The sequence below is a fragment of the Seriola lalandi genome, unplaced genomic scaffold (genome assembly GCF_002814215.2).
Source record: "Seriola lalandi dorsalis isolate HSWRI2012SDOR001 ecotype SW California unplaced genomic scaffold, Sedor1 jcf7180002054328, whole genome shotgun sequence".
NCBI classification, from domain to species: domain Eukaryota; kingdom Metazoa; phylum Chordata; class Actinopteri; order Carangiformes; family Carangidae; genus Seriola; species Seriola lalandi.
The window spans coordinates 68,543-91,134 of NW_019524881.1; the positions used below are offsets into that span (position 1 = coordinate 68,543).

General features: G+C 39.7%; 1 protein-coding gene across 1 annotated transcript in view; it reads right to left on the bottom strand.

Moving 5' to 3' along the window:
• Positions 1–405: 405 nt before the first annotated feature.
• LOC111655635 (matrix metalloproteinase-17-like) overlaps positions 406–22,592 on the bottom strand; it is an 80,932-nt gene continuing 58,745 nt past the window's right edge. The window contains exons 4-10 of the mRNA XM_023407110.1: positions 22,222–22,508; positions 13,902–14,078; positions 13,071–13,173; positions 9,537–9,619; positions 8,662–8,814; positions 8,220–8,477; positions 406–2,673 (exon numbers count right to left, since the gene is read on the bottom strand). Of these exons, the coding sequence (XP_023262878.1) occupies positions 2,348–2,673; positions 8,220–8,477; positions 8,662–8,814; positions 9,537–9,619; positions 13,071–13,173; positions 13,902–14,078; positions 22,222–22,508 (1,387 nt within the window). The 3' untranslated portion in view covers positions 406–2,347. The remainder of the gene's footprint in view (positions 2,674–8,219; positions 8,478–8,661; positions 8,815–9,536; positions 9,620–13,070; positions 13,174–13,901; positions 14,079–22,221; positions 22,509–22,592) is intronic.

Here is a 22,592-nt window from a genome sequence, read left to right on the forward strand (position 1 = left end):
ACTTTTTTTTCACTTTGAGCTGCTGGAAATTTGTGAATCAGGTGATATTACTTCACCAATGTTCTTCCCTTTAAAAAAAATGCTATATATATATATATATTGTGCCAATCTGTTCATAAAGCCACTCAAAAGTGTGAGTGTGTGGTGTGATGACACAATGTGCTTTACATTCCCGGTGAACAGCAGTGACCATTACAAGAGAAAACATGCTTAATAACATCAGAGAGATGGAGAACATCTCCCAGTTTGTGTCTGCAAGCTGTCATGTTACCTTCATCTGTCTTCAAGCCCGGGCTCTGTTTCAATGACACTAAATAATTACACACTCGGCCCTCACAGCTGCAAGACTGACCACTCTAAATAATCTGTCCTGATATGAATTCATGTGACCACACATTTGGCCGATAAAGTCATTCGGATTCTTTTATTTTTTTACAAAAATATTTTACATTAGAAAACACAGCTTGAAATATACACAGTCCACTTGGTTTTGCAGGAACCATGGAACATCTCGACTCAAATATATCTGTGTCTATACTTAAACTGTAGGTAAATATATCAGCAATAATAAATCCGGTTGCTATCTTGTGAGGTCTGCGAAGGACGTCACCAGTAGGAGCTTGGATTGATGAAGAAAAGGCTCAGTGAACTATAATCTGATCAAAGCAATATGGAATCACAATCTATCCATATTCAATACAAAAAATACAACAAAACCGATACTGCCTCTGATAGAGGCAGGGAATGCTTTTGTATCGGGGGTGAAAGTGATAAATTCATGGAGATACATGAGCAGCAGTTCCTCGAAAAGCGTGGGGAGTACGGGTAAGGGATTTAAGCGAAGATAATGACGTTAAGCGACATTAAGAAAGTCTGGGATCTTAACTCTCTGTCTAACAAGAAATCATTCATTTGTCTCACTTCCCACATCCCAGCGTGCCCTTTTCTCCACGTAGCTGCACTTAATGGTATTCACCTGTTTACCTTTTTGAAGCCCTGGGCGCCATTCATCTACCTGTCGACATCCCAGCTTGCCATTCATGTGTCATCCTGTCAACACCCCATGGGGCTGTTCATCTGTAAGCCTAACTATCTATCTACACTAAATCCCAGGGTACTTTTCACCTGTCTGCCTTGATACATGCCCAGGTGTCAGTTACCTGTCTAACGATAGTATCTGTATTTCCGAATGTCATTCTTTGCCCTGGTTTAAGTCTTTCAGGCTGCTCTACCTGTCCGACTGAGTTAAAGTCCTCTCTCTTTCTTGAGGATTGGTGGAACCAAACCCCAACTGTGGCCATAACCTTAACTGTAACTGAAACCAACCAATTTCATTGGTGGAGAATGCTGGGATGCAGTAAGCAGCTTGGCAGAAAGGTCTGCTTGCCAGGCACGATTTAAAGCAATAGTCAGACAATTTGGGGAATATGCTAATTTACATTCCTGCCAGAAGTTATATTAATATAGCAGATTAGCTTGGCCTCACATAAAGCCTGGAAACAGGGAGAAACAGTAAGCTCTGTCTGAAGGTAACACAATCTGCCTACCAGCACACAACTACCTGTAAAAACTAGCACTCTTCATTGTACACTGTTTTTGTATGGACTAGATAAAATGTGATCATTAGCTTTAGAGGCGTTCTTGAGTGGAATGAGTTCCTGTACCTTTGGACAGAGCCAGGCTATAGCTGTTTCCCTTTGTTTCCGATCTTTATGCTAAGCTAAGCTAAGCAGCTCCTGGCTATCGCTTCATATTTAGCGTACAGACACGAGAGTTGTATCGATCTTCTCGTCCGACTCCCAGTAAGATTTTTTCCCAAAATGTGGAATTATTCCTTTAAGGTAAAAATGTACCTTTTAATCAATGTCTATCTGCTTACATCCCACAATGCCATTCATTATTGCTGTAAACTTCAACATGAAAAAAGTAATTATCATCAGTGTGGTGCAGAAAACTGTTGTAGATGTGAACAGTTGATGTTGATCAGTCCCACTCTTTCCTTTCAGAGACAGTTTAGTCACTCAAGACGGTAAAGAATAGAACTTGTGATTCTGTGTAACTCAATCTGTAAAGTACGGTACTAGCACTGTTATTGTCAGTGGATTGATGATTACTAGGGATACCCTAGTGTAATAGCATGATAACTGTATGCACTACTCATACTGCAAGGTGCTTTAGATGACCACCAAATGGCATGTGAAATAAATAACAGCAAAATAATAGCAAAACATACCAATTGATATTTATATGAACAAAATTTTTAAGTTTGTATTTAGTTTCCACTGGCCCTCCACGAGTGAGTCTCTCTCTTGTACCCAACTTGAGAACTTTGTCCCATGCTTTGGCATCATAGCAGTTCAGAGCGGAGGGCCAGCGAGAGCGTCCAGAGTGGCGGCAGGAGCCAGATGGGAGATGGGGAGGGGCGGACACCCAAAGGCGAGGCGGTGTCAGAGGTGCAGGAGCAAACTTCGTATCCATTCTCTGCGTGGTCTGGGTGATGGTGCCCGTTGATTCTCGTCTCTGTACTTTTGGGCTCTGTGTCTGGAGAGTCCGACTGCATCTCGGTGCACAGCAGCCAGTCCTTAGCGATGAGGCGGGGGTATCCTGGCTCCACCTCCATGTCGCTGCCCGGCACTCGCCAGTACTCCTTCCCCTTGAAAAAATAGGACGAGCCTTGATGAGGAGAGGGAAGAGAAAGGGTTGTTATTATTGTGTGCTATGAGATTGAGACAGAACAACAAGGATCAGAAATCAATTTAATATGAAACTCATCACATTCCATTGTCTTTGCCCTTAAGGCAGACAAAAGCACAACAATGATGCATATCAAGTATTAAAATACAGTAAAAAGACATATATGAGCAGGCTTATCCAGAAAGACTAATGTATAACTAACATTATGGATGCTCTTTTGCTCCTTCCTTTAACTTATTTCTGCTCTCCCTCCAGCATTGTTCTTATCAAGCCAGTCATTTCCTCTCATCACTTTTCTTATCCATCTCTTAAACCTGTGATTTCTCTTTGGCTTCTGTCTCTCCTTAACACTCTTCTGACTCACTGTTCAGCAGTGATGAGTTGTCACTGCATCTTCCTCACTTCACCTCTGTCTATTTCACTGTTTTTCTCTTCATCCTAGGCTTGCGGAAGCAGCCTGAAAGCAGATAAAGGCTTTGATGTGGCTCCAGCTCCCTGGTCCAAAGGTGTGGATATATGTGAATATGTGTATTCTTGTTTATATACAGTACGTGCTTGTATTTGTATGTGTCTTTCCATAGAATTGTGGATTTTGCTGGGGCTGTCCCCTCTTTTGGATTTGTCTCGTTCCCACTCACACGTACACACACATCAAAGAGCTTGGAGCAGGACCTGTGAAGCTGGCGAAAGCTCAGACACAACACAGACCTCTAAACAACCAACAGGGAAAAGAGCCGCCACACATTCAGCTGGGAGCTGCCGCAGGGGAGAGAGGTGATGTTGCTTGCTCCCATTGAGAGTGGCCTGAAACAAGGACTGAGTACCTCCTGCTAATGAGTTGTTTTTCTGCCAGTTTTCGACATCTACATGTGTTTTTATTAAGGCTTAATCTGGAGAACTGGTGGAAGCATCCCTTAGAGGAGATTTGCTTGGTAAAGGCAGCCAAAACAATGCAAGCTAAAGTAAACATTAATAATCCCTATGGGAAGTATGTCCTCAGCATTTGACCTATCATAATTGCTTAGGAACAGCAGGCAACCTTTCTCCAGCGCCTGGGGGCCGACTCCAGATCAGAGGCTCTTATCTAGTCAAAGGAAATGGCAGGAACATGCTGATATGATAAGTTGAAAGTGTCATTTACTTAGACAAAGCGATCACAATATATGATTATATCTCTACAATTGTTCAGTCATAAAATTTAATTAATACATTACATTACAGGCCAAAAACAGTATTTTTGCAAAGTTTCTATTGATGTAGAAAGGATACATCAAATATGGATGTATTGCTGATTTTCTTTTTACTGTGCATTACTGCGTTCAAGATTTATGGCAGAGTGTAAGTGAAGTATGAAATATTTTGTTATAAAATGCCTTTATGTGTCAAATATGATAGTTCATTACAGAATAGTAGTACAACTATTCAGTCTAGGGTTTATAACTATGAGTTTATAACAGTATAATAACCAGTACATAACACAAGCAAAAACAAAGTTAAACAACAAAATGATGCTTATTCAAGTCAAACCACATCACTGACCTTTCAGACTTCGCAGGGTCAAGAGTTAACACACTGACTATAAGTAGTTTACTGAATAACATCAGCAGCTGTTTAATGAACTCTTAACGTCCTCCTCCCTTTATAATTAGAATAGGAAACAACCAAACTTTAATGTGCACATGTCGCTTGGATTACCATAACAACATGCAATAGTGGGTTACAATCAAGCATGACAGCTTATTTTACCCTTCAGCACCAGAGCAATTGATTTGTTGACTGCCAGTGACATGCAATATTTGGTCTGTGTTTGAGTCTCACTTATAAAGTGGAACTAATGCTGGCGTTCTGCTGTGACTGAGAGGATTACACTGGATTTATAAAGAACATATGGGTTTAGATGTTTAATTATCCAGTTTTAAAGGTATTTTAAATGTATAAAAATAACTACACCTATGTTATATATTTTGTTCCCTTGTGTACTTACATTATCCCAAATATTTCCAGCAGTTGGTTTTAATCAAGGTAACGGCCCATTTCATTTGGTCGCCTCTCAATTGCCCCAAGCCCAGCGCACCTAGACCCACCATCTAACCTTGCATGATTTGGTTTCTCTGAGTGTATACTTGAAATCTGCTATATTTTAATTCGATCACTCAGAAAGCAGTCAGCCACTGAGCCTCTCTTCTGATTGGCTCACCAACCTGTTGTTACTATAGAGCTCCAGAGAGAAGCCAGAGACAGGAGATGTAAAACTACATTGAGATGGTTTTTGGTTCTTAAATGCACAAGAATTTCTTCTTACAACTTCCAATAAAACACCGTCAGTGAATCACTGATATTTAACATGAAATGGCTTTATTCTGTGTTTCTACCAGTTTTAATCACATGGTCCATTTGATTTGGAGAGGAGGAGCAGATAATCCGGCTTCCAGTAAAAACCTCCTGAACAAGTGACACTGAAGGAATCCTAATCTGGGAGTAGCTAACTGCAATGACGGCAATGGTGGTGAAGACGACGGTGAACGACTCTCATGATCCCATACTTCTTTACAATGTCACCAAACACCGTCTCTTGTTATTGTTTTGATTGACTAGCAGCAGAAGTTACATCCTGTGTACTTAAGAGAATATCGTACAGCCAAGTAATAAGTAAACATAAATCTGATGGCCGGTTTGAAAAAAGTAGTTCACACAAATCAATTTAACTCAATAAGGTGAGTCTAAATGGATTTTTTTCTTTCTTGTTGAAAGCATTGAAAAAATATGTCCTTGCTGTGAAAATGTCCTTCATTACTTTTAATATTATTCGATACTTTCAGAGACCAGGATAATAGCTTCCTTCTTGATTTATTTCATATTTTGTTACTAATTAAGTCTTATACTATTGTCCTCCACATCCTCCTATGCTGCACAGTAATTAAATCAAGTTATGAACCAGGCTCTTGGTTTCAGCCTATTTAGTCAGAGAGTCTAAATCTCAGTGCACTTATTAATTCACTTTTCGAGTTCTAACTGTGAGAGAAACATCAGAACAAATAAGCTGCAGACAAAAAATGTACATATCATGTATATGATCAAAATACACTTAGAGGGCAAGGGTTTCCATAAAGAGATAAGATGCATCAAACTGTGTTAACTGGCACACATATCGTGAATCTTCTACAGTATTTACACTGTCTCAACAAACTTCAACCCCTTGTGTTCATACAATGTAGTGGCATAGTGTGATGAATTTTTCTTATTGCAATTTATTTTCTGGAACACCCTAATAATGACTGCTCATAATGGCTAATGTCACGCTAATACCACACATAATTACACAAGGCGAGCTGTGAGCTCTCTCTGAGACACACACACACACACACACACACACACACACACACACACACACACACACACACACACACACACCCACACTCACTAACTGAATAATGTAAGATAAATATGCATTACATAACTTTATCAATTGCTCATTAAAATTGTTGTGTGTAAATACCCCCCGGTCTTTCTGGGGCGAATGGTCCGATTTATATCGACTAAACTATTTCACTCAGCTGGACAGCGTGGTAAATATCTGACAGCATTATTTGTACATGGAGGAAATTACAAAGGCAATATGCTAAATGTTAGGCAACTGATTTTTTCAAAAGATAAAACAAAGGTGTGTTCAGTACTTCAGAGCTCTGCTCCTGTGAATGTCGTTAATTAGAAATATCCAACAAAGGCTGGTGAAACATGTGTCATAGCTCTGAGAGCTGATATTAATATCCGGCTGATCTACTCTGTGTCAGACACAGAGTTGTCTACAGAATACTGTAGGAAACACATCCAGATCTGTAACAGTACTGCAAATGTATCACTTATATCATTCCTAACAAAGCAATATCTTGTTTGCTACAGAAGGTGTGTGCTTACTGTATGAAGTAGAACTGCTCGATCGCTGATCAAAGATCATAATTGACTGACTTATGTTTGAAAAAGGTCACCAGTGACTGGTGATGACTTTTTCAAGTTACTGACAATTGCTGTTTAGTGGTCGACCATATGTCATGAAAAATATGAGCCAATTTGAGGTCGTTAGCAGAGAACAAGACTTGTGTCGTCCATCTGGCACTGACACTTCTTCCCTGATGTGTTTCAGAAATCACACAGACTCTAATTATATTCCGGAAGCTGTTTAATTATATAGGAACAGACGGTAGTGCCCGTGCTGCCACAGTGACACACCACAAATGCCTAGTTTATGAAGCTGAAATATTTGGAATGCAAGGTCACTCACAGACTCGAGCTGGCCCCATTTCTAACATATCATCCATTCTTTGATCGACATCGTCATTTGTTCATGTGGAAGCTCAATGGCAGAAATGCAAAAACTGTGGCGGTTGACGGCTGTAAGGGAAGTAACTGATGCTCAGGCAGATAGTGTGAATCTGTATGCCAAAGGGCAGTCTGTCAAACGGCTAAAATTGGCATTTTCTTTCATGCTGTTGTGCCATTCAGGACTTCCACAGAAGACAACTGCAAGCTGACTGACTGCTCAACTGTTCAAATGACAAACCTCAGCTCCATCTTGGAGCGCGGCAGTATCGGAGGATGGATCTGTAGAACCGGATCAGGATTGACTGTGAGACATTGATTGTGCTGAGGTTAATGCAGGAGGAACATTCTGTGCTGGACCTCCTTGATTAGATCAGTGATCTTGTCATGCCAACGCAGTGTTTCTCAAATGGTGTGCTCCCTGTGAATCTGACTGACTCCACTGAGCTCACTCCACTGTGGCAACATGGATTAATAAGGGGAGACCGGCGTGTGGATTTATAACACCCAACACGGCTCTCCGCTGTGTTTGCAGTGTAAAGGTCAAGCCTGTTGTTGGCAAGCTGCGATGCCAGTCTTACGACCTCTCTCTGGTAGACTGGCTCAGTGACTGTAATCTAAAAAGTTTGTTGTCTGGAAACTTGAGCAGCTTGCATCCAAAAGGTCCCTTAAGGCAAACATACTGCAGCACAATTCATTTTCCATAACCACAGTTCACTTTTTTATGGGTCACTGATTATTTGTTATTGTATAGGCTATGTATACATCATATTTGCAGAGAGCCTGTAAATCTGTTTGTGAGGTTTTGTGTGGACGCAGAGTGTGAGTGTGCAGTTAGTTTATAGCATTCACTTGCATGATAAAACACTTAAATAATGCTGTTATTGAATAAACGTAACAGTTGTGTGTTTTTCATATAAAAGTTAATATAACCTTGGTGTTGCAATTTTTCCCAACTTTTCACAGTTCCCGTTAGAACCACATAAGACTTTATGAATCTGTCCTCACATTTTCTATTACTTTTCCAGTGATGAAGAGATTTCTGTTCAAGGCTCTGTTTCAATTTTGGCATAATTTAAAACTAATGTTGCTATATAGATGTACAGTGCATGAAGAAACAAACGCTTTGGAATCAATGGATTTGTCAGTTAGAGGAGGTAAAATGAAAACTAAAGAAGAAGGAAGGGTTCATTTCTAAGGCTCCTCACCATCAGACCACCTCATGGCGTCGTCCAGCTGTGGTGGCAGCCCCTTCCAAAGCGTGCTGTCTTTAGGGTAGCCCATGTCCATTCGCCTCACGTGATCATCGTAGCGCCAGTAGTGGTTGTCCTTGAAGAAGTAGGTTTTGTCGTTGTGGAGCCAAACGAAGGCTGCGTCTACGCCTTCTGAAGGTAGGCCAAAGTCACTGATTGGACGAGGGTAACCTTCCTCCACGTTATTGTCTTTAAACACCCAGTACTTTAGACCTGAGAGGTAAACAAAAATGTAATAATTAAAAAGAGTAATTATGCCTTTAGTTTACAATATATCCACCCAGTTATATCAGAAACACTTAAAAATGAATAAATGTCATGCTGATATTTAATCCACAATTAAATCCGCACAAATACAAAATACAAGTGAAACTTGAAATCAGATAGAGACATTGACCTTTAAAAAACACAATTTTGTGGTCCCCTGGTCTCTCATACACAGCGTCCACACTGTCCAGATTGGGTGGAAGGCCCCTCCAGAAGCGATGGATCTGAGCCGGACGCAGAGACACCAGGTGCTTCTCTCGAGTTAGTCGCCAGAAGTACTTCCCTGTGATGGTCAGGAACACGTTAGAGCTTGGAGCCTCTTCACAATACATGTGCCATGTTTGCAATAATCATAACAAAAGTCCTCCCTCTCCTTCACGTTGACCATGTTTTAGAAAAATTTTTAATTAAAATGTTTATTTAAAAATAATAAATGATGTTACCTTGTTAGTTTAGTTCGGTTACATTTATCTACTTGTGAACAAGAGTATTTGGCAATCAAGCAGTAGGGCTTGTGCTTAGGAGGAGAGAGGAGAAACTATTTAACAAGAAGGGGAACCTTAGCCGATACACATCATATAAAGTTATGTTATTAAAATCATTTTCAATCTTACCTCATTAAACATGTTGATGATAGTTCTCTTGCTCTGTAAATATACTGGCCAGACTCGCCAATGAGACGAAAAGATCAATTTCAAGATGAGCAAATTATATGTTTACAGCACGACAGCATGGCCACTAAAGGAACGTTTTATTTAGACTGCAGTATATGTGATGGTGTGTGAGCCTGTGATACAAGTCTGAGGAGCCACACATGACTTGGCTTTCTATCGATCGTTGGAGCCACCGCTCTGTCTTGTGCCCGGCCCCTGTCCCTTACTCTTTCACTTTATCTCCTCTCTGTTCACCTCTTTTTCTCCCTTCTCTCTCAGTGTCACTCTTGATCTGTCTGTCTGTCTGTCTGTCTGTCTCTCTTGTTCACTTTCTCCTTTTAGGCTTGAATACCTTTGAAAAAGAAGGCCTCCCCTCGTATTTGGGCCACAGCATCAAAGTGACTGGTGCATCTGTCTGGGGCATCTCGCGCCAGCCTGAGAAAGGAAATTTGGAGGAAGCAGGAAAGAAAACGCAAAGAGATTAGAATAGAGAAAGTGGAAGGCAAGAAAGACCTTACATTCAAATTCATATTCTGAACGTTGAGTGTCTGAGGGAAAATACATACTGTACCCACCTATTTTTTTAATATAAAACACAAAACAAGCACACTAGGTATACAGATCATCAAAAAAGAACAAACCCAGTCAATGCCATTTGCACACAAAGAAAAATAAAATAACCATGTGATAATTGAACTCACCTAAAGTGCATTCACAGAGTATTCAGAACCCTCCACATTTTTCATATTTTGTTATATTACAGCCTTGTGTTAAAATCGTTTTCATTTTTTAGTTCAACACATGACAAAGGGAAAACAGAATTTCAGAATTATTTGCAAATTTCTTAAAAATATATACATTGACAGAAGTATTCAGACCCACTTGAAATTTAGCTCAGGTGCCTCCAATTTCTCTTGATCATCTTTGAAATGTTTCTATACCTTGATTGGAGTCTACTTGTGGCCAATTCAATTGATTGGAGATGCTTTGAAAAGACACACATCTGTCTATTTAAGGTCTCAAAGCTGACCATGCATATATATAAAAAAAACCAAGCCATGAGGTTGGAGAAGCTGCCTGGAGAGCTCAGAGACAGGATTGTGTCAAGGCACAGATCTGGGGAGAGCTACAATAAAAAATTCTTCTGCATTGATGGTTCACAAGAGCACAGTGGACTCCATAATTCTTAAATGGAAAAACTGGAGCAACCTGGATGCTTCCTAGAGCTGAGCAACTGGGGGAGAAGGGCCTTGGTAAGAGAAGTGACCAAGACCCCGATGGTCACTCCTGATGGGAGAAACTTCCAGAAAAGCAACCATCATTGCAGCACTCCACCGGTCTGGGCTTTATAATAGAGTGGCCAGACAGAAGCCTCTCCTCAGTGAAAGTTTGCAAAAAAAGCACCTAAAAGACTTTCAGATAGTGAGAAACAAGATTCTCTGCTCAAATGAGATTGAACCGTTTGGCCTCAGTTCTAAGCGGAGGAACCTAGGCATTGCTCATCACCTGCCTTATACCATCCCGATAGTGAAGCATGGTGGTGGCGACATCATGCTGTAGGAAGGTTTTTCAGCAGCACGGACAGGGAGATTGGTCAGGGTTGAGAGAAAGTTGAAAAGAGCAAAGTACAGTGATATTCTTAATGAAAACTTGGTTCAGAGCGCTCAGGGCCTCATACTGGACCGCAGGTTCAGCTTCCAACAGGACAATGACCCTGAGCACACAGCCAAGACAACACTGGAGTAGCTTAGTGCAAAGCTTTTCATAGCCAAGAAAATTCAAGACTGTAACTTATGTCAATGTGATGTTTTGGTTGTTCTTTTCTAATAAATCTGTGAAATTTTCTAAAATTCTGTTTTGACTTTGTCATTATGGGCTACTGAGAGTAGATTGATGAGGGAAATAATGAATTTAAATATTTTTTAGCATGAGGTTGCAACATAACAAAATGTCAAAAGAAAGTGTAGGGGGCTCAATATTTCCTGAATGCATTGTTTTGAGATGGTCTGAATTCTTGTATGCATGTGCATGTGTTTCCTTTAATTAAATAGGCTAAACATTAGGTGAAATGCTATCAAGCTAACACAGTGAGGTCCCCTAGTGCATTTATCCCCAGGGCTAATAAGTGATTTAAAGCACTGACGTGGTCTGCCTGCCAATGATGAAGCCATTAACACCACAGGGCTGCCACTGTGAGTGGGAGGCTGCCAGGCCTTGTATTATCAACAAAGATCTCCATTCAGAGCTCTATTAACATGACACCGCTGCCCAGTGATCAGCATTTGCGACCCTTGTCAAGCATAATCCAGTTTTTCCATGCATCATGCCCTGACGGAGGTGGTGAAAAATGAGTAATGAGGGCAGTGAAAAGCCAAAACTACTGAGGGTAAGTGGGTTTTATAAGCTTACTTAGTTTTGGGACTGCTGCGTAGTTTGTTATGTTAGTGCGAGTATATGCATGGAGGTCGAGCAACGGGTGTTGTTGTCAGCGGAGTTTCAAAAACAGTTTGATCACTCCCTGAGCAAGCTGACATGTATTGATCCCATTATCTAAAAAGACCATGAGAGTACAGCTGATTACTGTTTGAATGATCAAAAAATATGGTGCAAGATAAGATATTTTATAAGATATTTTATCCTACTATTTTAACAATGTTATGGCATATACAGCCATGGCTCCTGCAATATAAAACTAATAAGATATTTCCTGGTGGCTACTGTGACGAATCATGTGAAACAGCAGAGAAAAACTCCTGAATCCAGGTCATCCCTAAGAATTCCCTTATGGTTCATGTGCTACATGTTGCACTGCTCTGAATTTAGGTTGGCTTTTTTGGACTGTTCAAGACTTTGGTCCAGAGATATCTTTGGAACTACTAAACAGATTGTAATGAAGTTTTGTATTGATATGCATGGTCCAGGGGGATGAACCCGGTGCTGATCTTTCCTCTCTGCAGCCAAAATATCCAACATACATATCCACCCATCATATTCATGCTCCAACGACTATTTTTGATCATTTTGACTGTTACATTTTCTCCCTTCTAATGACTACCTGAGGCTGAATGATAAATGAATGCCTAGATGGTCATGAAATTTTTAGTCATGGTGGCCAGAGGATAAAACCTGGTTATTGTGGTGATCCATCTGCCTTCAGCACCAGCACATTGCCATGACACTGAGCATACTCATGCTCCTGAGGCAAAGAGCTCTTGACTTTGGTGATTTCATGGCCTGTGTGTGTGTGTGTGTGTGTGTGTGTGTGTGTGTTTGTGAAGCCCATAAAGCCAATCTTTATATTATATTTTTCAGTTCTCCTAAAGCTGTGGGTACTTGTACCAGGGAAGGTACCTCTGCAGATGCCATGGGTTGAGTACTTCAACTAATTTGATAAAATAAAAATTATGATATGATTCCATTTCTTAATTAAAGCAATTTAGTTATTTTACAAAAAAGTATGACATTTTTTAAAAATAATAGTTGAACAACATCTATTTTAATGAATTCAAATGAACACAATTGGACCATGACAGGTTGTGTACTTCAGTTGAACTGGCAGGGCTCTGGGGGTGAATCTAACAAAAAAGGTTGGGAGCTACAATCCCAGAGGCTCCACACAGCAGCATTTAGGGTCAGTTAGAGGGTGTTTAACTTTGCCTGTCTGTAGGGCACATCTATTACAGCCTCTGCTCCGACATATTTACTAAGGCAGCGGACACCTGAGGGAGCTTGGAAAACAATGAACCATGAGTGTGTGTGTTTGAGAAGACCAGAAAAGAAGAGAGAGAAAAGAGGAGAGGATGAAACATTATGGATTAAGAGGCTGAATGTGTTGTGTTGTATGTGATTACCAGAACAGTTGCAATAAAAAGACACCACAACTTACAAGAGGGTGGATCTGTTTTCAGGAAGGTCCAGCAGGACGGGAGGTTCAGCTGTCTGGGAGGGGTTGACTGGTCGATTGGTGTGGGACACAGAGTCTCTGACACCTAGGGAGGATATGTGATTAAAGATCAGATGAACATACAAAAGACAAGACAATCAATTGTATATAATTTCTTATCATTGTTAATTTTGATTTGGGTCTTGTACCATGCAATTTGAAGACATAAACCAGGGCTATGACAAACTTGTGTTGGGTATCTTTTAAACATTTTTTTGTCATTCCAATTGACAAAAAAACAAAACAAAAAAACAATTGATCTATTAATCAGAAAGCTAAACAATGGACGTTCTGCAGGAGGAGCTGGCAAACATTGCTATGGAGGGGGATGTCTGGGCTACCTTGCTCAGCCTGCTGCCACTGTGACCTCACTCCGGATGAGTGGCATTAAATAGATGGATGGATGGAGCTCAGTTACATCCTCTTTGGTATTATAATATACATTTCTTTTACTGTTCCACAGTACAGCAGTTTTGTTTTAGTGTCTATGTTTAATTCAATTCATCTCCTCTCTTGCAGTCCTGTCCCTCAGCATTCTTTCCTGCAATTCATTCTTGCCTTTGTGATCATTAGTCTCTCCCCCGCACACTGCTACTCTCTTTACCAGGCAATGGTGTGATAAGGTCATATGCCATAAAGAGGTCCAATTAACTCCACCCGTGTTTTCATTAATCAATAACCCTGCTCTACAGAGCTCATCAATTCTTCTCTCTCTCCCTTTCTGCCCCACACACACACACACACACAGAGCAGTGGATGGACGTTGCCTCGTACCGTAGAGCTGCCAGACGCGGACCTTGTCTTCATAGGGTAGGTCGTATTTCAGAGGGTCTCCTACAGGACCCTGGTAGTACGGTCTCATGATGGACTCCATGGCTGAGGTGTGGACCAGGCCGATGGCGTGACCGAACTCATGGACTGCAACAGCAAACAGGTCCATGCCGTGGGAGTCTGAAGAGAGAAAAGACAGAGAGATAACTCATCTTCAAGCTTTTTAAAGGACCAGTTTGTAGGATTTAGTGGCATCAGGCTGTGACACTGTAGACTGCAACCAAGAATACTCTCTCCCCACTCCCTTTACAGCAGGTAGGAGAACCTATGGTGGCCTTCAGGAAAATAAAAATGTCTCTAGAGCCGTGGCTTGGTTTGTCCGCTCTGGGCTACTTTAGAAGTTTTTAGCGTTGCAACATGGTGGGCTCATGGCTGTTTAAAAGTTTAATAAGGACTAATAAGGACGATGTACCATACGGTAGATGGACAGAAGAAGAAGCACAACTAGTCAAGTGCTATTCTTTTCATTTGGTGGAAGAGGACCTGCTCCCTATGTAGATATGAAGGGTTCCCTAACGAAAACACAGCAATTCTTTGTTGATGATAATGTGATTATACACTAATGAAAACATAATTATGAACATTATATTCCATTTCTGCCAACAAAGCCAACAAATCCTACGCACTGGTCCTTTAACACTATGCTTTTATAAGTCTTATTTTATTTGAGGGGATGGATATATGGAACATGATTATACTCAAGTTGAAACTGTATTTTACAAAGCAACACCATAGATCTAATGTTTCTTTTTATTTTGTTTTTGTTACATTACAATTTGTTTTCAGGAATTTTTTTCCTGTTCAGTAATACTGTACGTTCATGTGACATTTGTCTTTATCCAATAGTAGCTACTGTATGTACCATTGTCTTTAAAAATAAATATTAAATCAATAACTAAATGAAATGTTCCTTGGACTTGGAACGGGAATAAAACAGGAAGACACACACCCTCCATTATGAAATGGAGTAATTTACGAGAGCAGTCAATTCAATCAAAGAAGCACACAATACTGCACACAGCATCATTTTCTTCCCTGCAATCATTGCTGACCGGAATGGTCGGAAATTACTTAATTCAAAATCTTAGACACATCTCTTCCATTGCTTTCATCATTTCAAAATGAACTAGCATCCTTTTGGGCAGGAAGAGGAAATAAAAAGGTTTTCACTTTGAACTCATGACACAGCATTACACCATCTCTCTCTCTCTCTCTCTCTCTCTCTCTCTCTCTCTCTCTCTCTCTCTCTCTATATATATATATATATACTGTATATATATATATATATATATGTATATGTATCACCAAGAGCTGTCACAATGTCAGATTTTTACTACACAATTATCATGGCCATAAGAATAAGATAATAAGATATATATAGAAAATTAAAAAAATAAAATAAAAAAAATAATAATGACGCTCAGTCACATTCATCTTTAACTTTGTTTACTCTGTGTTTTGTGTTTTTTTTGGCAAATGAATTAGACTCAAATACGAGTGTAGGGAGCTGGTAAGAGAGTCTGCAACCATAACTGTAGAAAAGCAAACGAAAAGAACAATTACACTTTATGTAATTGAGAAGGCAACCAGATGAACTGATAAACAAAAAATACACAAGACCATAGATCTGCCATCATGTTATTATATGTGCATTATTAACATGATATCAATATTTTATTTTTTAAATATCATGGTTAATATTGGTACATCACGACACCCCTAATATCACCATATCACCAGATATTTTTAGTTCAACCGTCTCAGCTCCAGATTTTGACAGCGATCTCTTTGCTGCTTAAAGTTTGTGAGCTTTGTAGGACCAACGTGACCCATGTTTAAATGTTTATCTCTTTTATAAGTGAACTCTGTAAGTTGTAAGTTAACAGGGATGTCAGACATCTCTGGTGGCTTTGAGTGCTGTTAGGTGTGAGGTGTAGTGAGATAACTGTGGGAATACTTCTCTGTCCCTTGGCTGCCAATCAAAGCCTGAGCGTGGAAAGACACCTCAAGAGCATGCATGCTGTTAAGGCACATTCCCCTTGATGTTCAACTAAAAAAGAAAAGGCAAAGCCTCCCAAAACTCCTTGTCTGGCTCTGCTAAGCAAGACAAAACCTAGGGCTTGGAGATTTAGATTTGCAAAAATGTGAGTGGTAGCGTGTCAAGCCAAGCTAGCTTAGAGTTCTTCGGTGGCTGGGCTCAAGTCTGCATTCAGTTAACCTTATGTTGGGAACATCTCAGTGCTACGCTCTGTCAAAAGACAAAGGACAATTGGAGACATGCACTTGTGCTTACAACACCTGGGGTATTCAGAGGCCAAACGCCAGCTGTAATCTACAGGAGCACAAGGTGCAGAGAGGAAAGGTGGATCAAAGGAGGGATCGAGGGAGGGAGAACAAGGATTCAGAACAAAGTAGGTACCGTCGTCGTATTTACAGTGTGTCTGAGGTGGACAGAAAGAAAATCCCAATGCCTGCAGACAAAGTCAGAGCTGAGAGATTTGGGTGGATAAATGAGACTGATTGAGTTAGACACCCATGGCAGAAAGACAGAGAGCAGGAAAGAGAGAGAGAGAGAGAGAGAGAGACATAAAGAAAGCTTTAGTGTTAATGGACAGGAGCAAAATGATATTGCTGCATTGTAGAGGGCACAACCAGTAACACATATACAACTAACAGACCTGTTTCCAGTGTGTCATAAGTTATTGTATTAAAAAATCTCATTACTTTGAAACACAGTTAATACAATATATAAAATGCTGTCACTACCTTGAATATAGCATGATGTATCCTGGATGCTACAAACATAGCCTGTAGCATTTGGTTAAAAGTTTAATAAGGACGGTGTACCATACGGTAGAGGGAAAGAAGCAGGAGCACAACTAGCCGAGGGCAATTCTTTTCATTTGATGTGAATCTCTGTAGCTTTGTGACCTTGCATTACCTTGTGCTGTAATGACTCCGGAATCAATATTTTTATCAGAATTTTTCAGGTTTCAAATTTTTTTAAACTATGCCCAGGTTTAAACAACATACTCTCTTGATTTGTTCACGAGCATGTAGGTGAAATTAAGAGAGGATGATGATACAGCGGTCCCCTTTGTTGATATCACAGGTCTGGAAATATGATGTATTTCATAATTCAAAAGATGAAGCAAAGCTTAATTTGAGTAAAGCTGCTCGCAAAGTCACAGCTGTTAAATTAAAATATTGCATTTTGTAGTGACACGAGATGGCAGCTTCAACTGACAATATTTTGGAATTAAATTTATCTACGACAAATATTGATTTTAAGACTTAATCGTAATGCAAATGGCCAAGGATAAACATTAAGGAGTCTTAAGTTTTATGGAAGAACTGTTCACGCAGGAGAACTGACGTATTGATTGAGCTCTTCCTTGCGAGACTCAAATCATTTCATGAACTCCCTAAAAATCAATTCTGGCGATATCTGCTCCCACAGCTGACCTACATATTTTGTGCTGCTTTTTTTTCTTTCTTTCTTTTAAAGCATGATGATGCAATTATCCATATGTACTAGAGTGGAAAGTATAGGTAAGCCTTAATTTTATTCCATGTTCCTGCAGAGCTCACACTCTAGCCCTTACTCACAAATGGGAGGCTGCTCCTGACATAAATTTTCCTGAGGAGGAATGGACCTTTTTTCACCTAGAAATATGTGGGAAAATGTGTCCAGAGAAATCAAAGTTAGACTTCTGAAATATTTATCAAAGTTTATTGAACTCCATCAAGGCTCCAAATAGTGAAACTACAACTGAAATCAGACTGGAGTTACGGTATCTTAAATTTGGAAAGAACTGTGACCAATATATATTGGACAGGATATTTTATAGTTGAAAAATGAACTTGTAGGTGCTCTCTGTTGGACAAATTATGTAATTTGTCCACAAAATTACCTCAATCATATGATTGAGGTAATTTTGTTGCCAGTATTGCCATTACATTCGGAGTCTCTGTGTTGCAATTTCTTGTTACTTATCCACCGACACACAGGCAGATAATTGCCCGATAATATCCCTGCTGCCAGTGTATTGGTCAGGCTCTGTTAAATTAAATGCAACTTTCCCCTTTCACCTGGTGTGTATGTGTTTGGAGACAACTCCCATCTGTGATTTTGGCCTGCCCAAGGCAAAGTGGATACAAAGAGCTATTATGTCATGTTGAAAATTAATTGAAAGGAATGGAAGTCTGCACCAGCTCCTTTTGTGAATATTTAGTGTGTTAAATTAGGCAAGTTGACAGCTCTAGAAAAATTGTCCTTCAATCTACTGAACAAGCTGAATGGCTGATATACAAAACAAGAGGTGTGGGACTGTCACATCTATGGTCCAAATTTGATTATTATTATTTTCAGTTTGTAACAATAAGCAACAGTCAACATGCAGCCACATCTGGCTCTAAACCATCAAAGGGCAAACACAGGGGAAGAAGAAAAAAAATGCAGCATGTTGTTTTCCCCGACCAACACACTCTGGAAGCATGCCTGTAAGGTGCAGCATGTTGTGATAAACAGAAATGCTGCAGCCAACACACAATGAAGACAAAATAATGATTCTTTAGTGAAAAAACTTTTTTTTTTTTAAATGTTTTTTAAAATTCAGGATGAATCAACTGTTCTTCACGATCCAGTATTATAAAAGTGACCAGAATTCACTGAAACTATTTCACCATGAAATTACATTTGAAACATTTTTAATCGTCTCTTTAAAGCTGCTATAATCAATATTTTGATATTACCACTGGATCATATGACTACTTTCATATGACAAGGGTGGCTGTACTGTAGGGTTGTAGTGATGAACTCACAGAGAATTATCACCTGGGCTTTTTAGCATTTTTGTTTTGGTTTTACGGCAACAGCCTCACTTCTCTCATCAGCATCATTTTCGGCTGCAGGAGGTCTTTGTTTTCAGTGAAAAGCTCAAAGGTCCACTGTACACTACCTGCTCAACAGCACACAGCACCCAGACAAAGCTACTGACAAGCAGGTGAACATAGAGGAGAATTTAAAGGTGCTGTTTGTAAGTTTAGCCATTGCTACATCGCCAACATTACAGTAGCAGCTGTTAACTTACCAGTCTTGGCAAGAGCTTCAGCCATCATTGCGTTAACAGGACAAGAGGTTATGATACGCCCTCTGAACAGCACTACTTCTTCAGGACAGCCTGGACGCTATATTGACTTGGTATCAGAAAGTGATGGGGTAGTCAGACAAGTCTACCTGGGTAGCAGCATAGTAATTTCCATAGAAGAAAAGTGACAGAAATAGAAGCAAAACAAGAGGGTTGCTTTTTAATGCTGGACACAGCTCTTGGTGAGTAAAGGAATGAAGTTTGATGCTGAACTTGCAAGATTTCTTCTAGACTGGTAAGTAAACAGCTATTAATGCTAACGTTGGCTATGTAGCAACAACAAAACTTTAAAAAAGCTAATTTAACAACTAAAGATCCAAATATTTTCTTCAGGAGTTGTTGGAGACATGGAACATGGTAACGTGTCATATCAACTTTATCATGGTCTTGTGTTTATAGATCATATCTGTGCTATACTCCCCAAGTAGCCAAAAAATTTGTTAATGCAGGTTTAAGAAACAGAGAATGGGAAATTGGACGATTATTATCACAGTATAAAAAGCTGCACAAATAACACAGCTTGTAGGTGCCACTTGCTGCACGTCACTTATTTAATTTATCTCATAAACTGCATCACTAGCGCTGTGAAATGACTTGAATTTCAGACTGAATCGTTTGAATACCACATTGCTTTAGAGTTACACAGTTAATTATTAGAGAGCACTAGACAAAAAGAGAATATTTGAAATTCTATAATTAGTGAAGACTTCATTAGCCTAAAGGTGAGTCCCAAATTGCTAAAGGCATACTAGACAATCTCAAAGTACAAGAGTATGAGAATGATCATAAGGGCAGAGGCAAAACTTTCAAGGAGAGGATCAATACCTTGTTTTTACAGCGTAGAAATAATGTTGTCTCTAGTATAATCTGTATCTAAAATCACATAAACCCTAATTCTGTGCTAAAAGAATGATACAAAAATCAAAGGCAGCAGTAAACAACAAAGGGCTGTTTTTATTGCCATTGATTGGACTAAGAAACAAGCTCTAGTGCCTTTGCCGACTATAGATGAAAGATGAAAGAAGAAAAAGTCTGATGTGTTTTATTTGGTGTAGATTTCACCCTTCATCGAGGTGAGTGAAAGAAGTAGCCTTGAAAGCAGAAACATCTAACAAGGTAAGATGATTGACAGCCTGCATCTTTTCATTCTCGCTCAAAGTGCCTTGTTTTTAACACTGGTGCTGTATTCATCAGACTGTCACCACTGTTCAGCTATTTATTACTTTTTATTTGTTGTATTTCTCTGTTTAAATCAACATTTCTCTATGTTGGAAATTCTGTTGTTTGTAGAGGGAAATACATTGGCATCATGAAAATAAGAAAACACCCCTGAACCCTCCCTCCTACACTGCCCTGCTCCCATTAACCAAACTTTCATCTACGCAGGCAGTGCTACTACAGCATCATGCCATCATGTCATGCCACTGCTGCGGCCTGCTGGGACATCTAATTGGAGCAGATTGAGCCACCGTAACATATGGTTCACAGCTTTAACAGCTCAGAAGCAAAGAATGGAAATGAATACAGGTCGTGGTTGTATCACAGAGTCACCAGCTGGTACAGTCAGCATCATCCACACCCCTGCTACAAGCTTTAAGTTCCAGCTGTAGGAGGACAGCACGGTGAGCGGTGTTTCTGTGTATCATATGTTTCCCCCTGTTTCCAGTGTTTGTGTAAGCTGTTTGTGAATGGTATTAATCTTCATCCAAATCTTGGCAGGAAAGCTAATTATCAAGAATGTCAAACTTTTCCTTTAGGTAAAAGTCTAAGATTATTCCATTAGTCAATTTAAAAATTGAGTGTAAGTGTTAGCAACAAAATAAACATGTGTATTAAAGGTTAAAGTACTTGGGGTGTAATATATTATATTACTGTATATTAGTAGGTTATTTTTCTGACTCGTTCATGTGTAAGAGGCTTTTTTATGTTGTAGCTGCTTGAAGCTGATTTGAACCAGTTTATAGTTCAATCTGAGCTATAAAATATAATATAAAAGAGTGGCGTAACTAGTAAATACAGCTGTGAAAAAAGAGCATATAAGAGCAAATATTTCTCTCGAAAATCAAGTGGAGTGGAAGTAAAAAGTAGTACATAATTGGAAATATTAGAGTTGAATACAAGTACTTCAAAATTGTACTTGAGTAAAATACTTGACTAGATGATTTTCCACCACTGTTTCTGACTATAAAGCGCGACTGATATTTCTGCACAGTGTGTTCGCAACTCTGTAAATCTCATCACCACGTCATTGTGTCCAAATCCTTCTTTTATCGATCATCATTAGAGCAGCTGTTAGTTGACATCACAGATTATAGTGCTGCTTCAAGGTCTCGGAGAGACATTTTCCTTTCAGCTTTTCATTGCCATAAATCAAAGGAAACACTATTCTTTAAAAAAAAAAAAAAAAAAAAAAATTATCACTCAAATATTGTCCTTTTCTCTCTTTATTTTTCTTCCAAATCCTTCATCTGTTAAGAGATTTAAAAGACTCAAATGTTGTGAAAACCTTCTGGCATAATTCAACAATCAGGTGAGATCTATATAAAGTCAGCAATAAAATCCCATTTCTTGTGTTAATTTCTAAAAAGACAAGACTTCACGGGTATCAGGCATATTAGAGTGTATTATTTGTTTATGGCAGTTGGAGGAAATGAAAGGATGCCTTCTTTGCCTCCTAATAAGCTTGTGATAACAATTACCGCTACTTTAGTCACTACTCTGAGTCCTGTATCTGAAGCCATGTTATATTGATAGTTCTAACACATTAAATATTAATTACAGAATCTGGAACATGAACAAAGGGTGGAAGCGCAGCTTGGCTTCAAAATACAGTCAGCGTTCTAGTTTTGGATATAGAAACCTTGCCGAGCATGGCAATTCAAAACAGTGTTCAGGCTCTTTTCATTTTCTAGAAGCTGACTGTTTAAATCTCCTCATTTTATAGTGCTCTGGGAGTCTCTGAGAAATGTTTTGGTGACATGTTTCCCAGAATATCACTGCATATCCATTCTCCCACATCACCCTTCCAAATCTGTCTTTCACTAATTAATATAATACATGCATATTCAAGTGCATGTGTACAGCACTTAACATTTACAAGAGAAGTTCCTCACCTGGTGATCTGAAGGTCCACGCCTCATCATCATCAAAGTGTGTATCCCCGGCTGTGAACCTCTCTCCGGGGAAAAATGCATGTGCCACAGTGCCCCCTGGCCCGTCAAAGGGATATCCATCATTGTGGTCGGCCTTAGTGAAGTCGATTTGAATATCTGCGTCACTGCCGGCAACCTCGTGGAAGTTAAGAGGAGCGATGTCGCTCCAGACCTTCAAGGCGTAGTACATCAGGGCTCGAACAGTATCCCTGCCCAATAAGGCTGAATCCTTAGGGAAGGTCCTCACTCTGAGATAAGGAGGGGAAAGAAAAGGATTGGGGATTATTAGGTGGCAGATTTCAGTCTCAGGTGTGTCAGCCATGTAGTAGTTT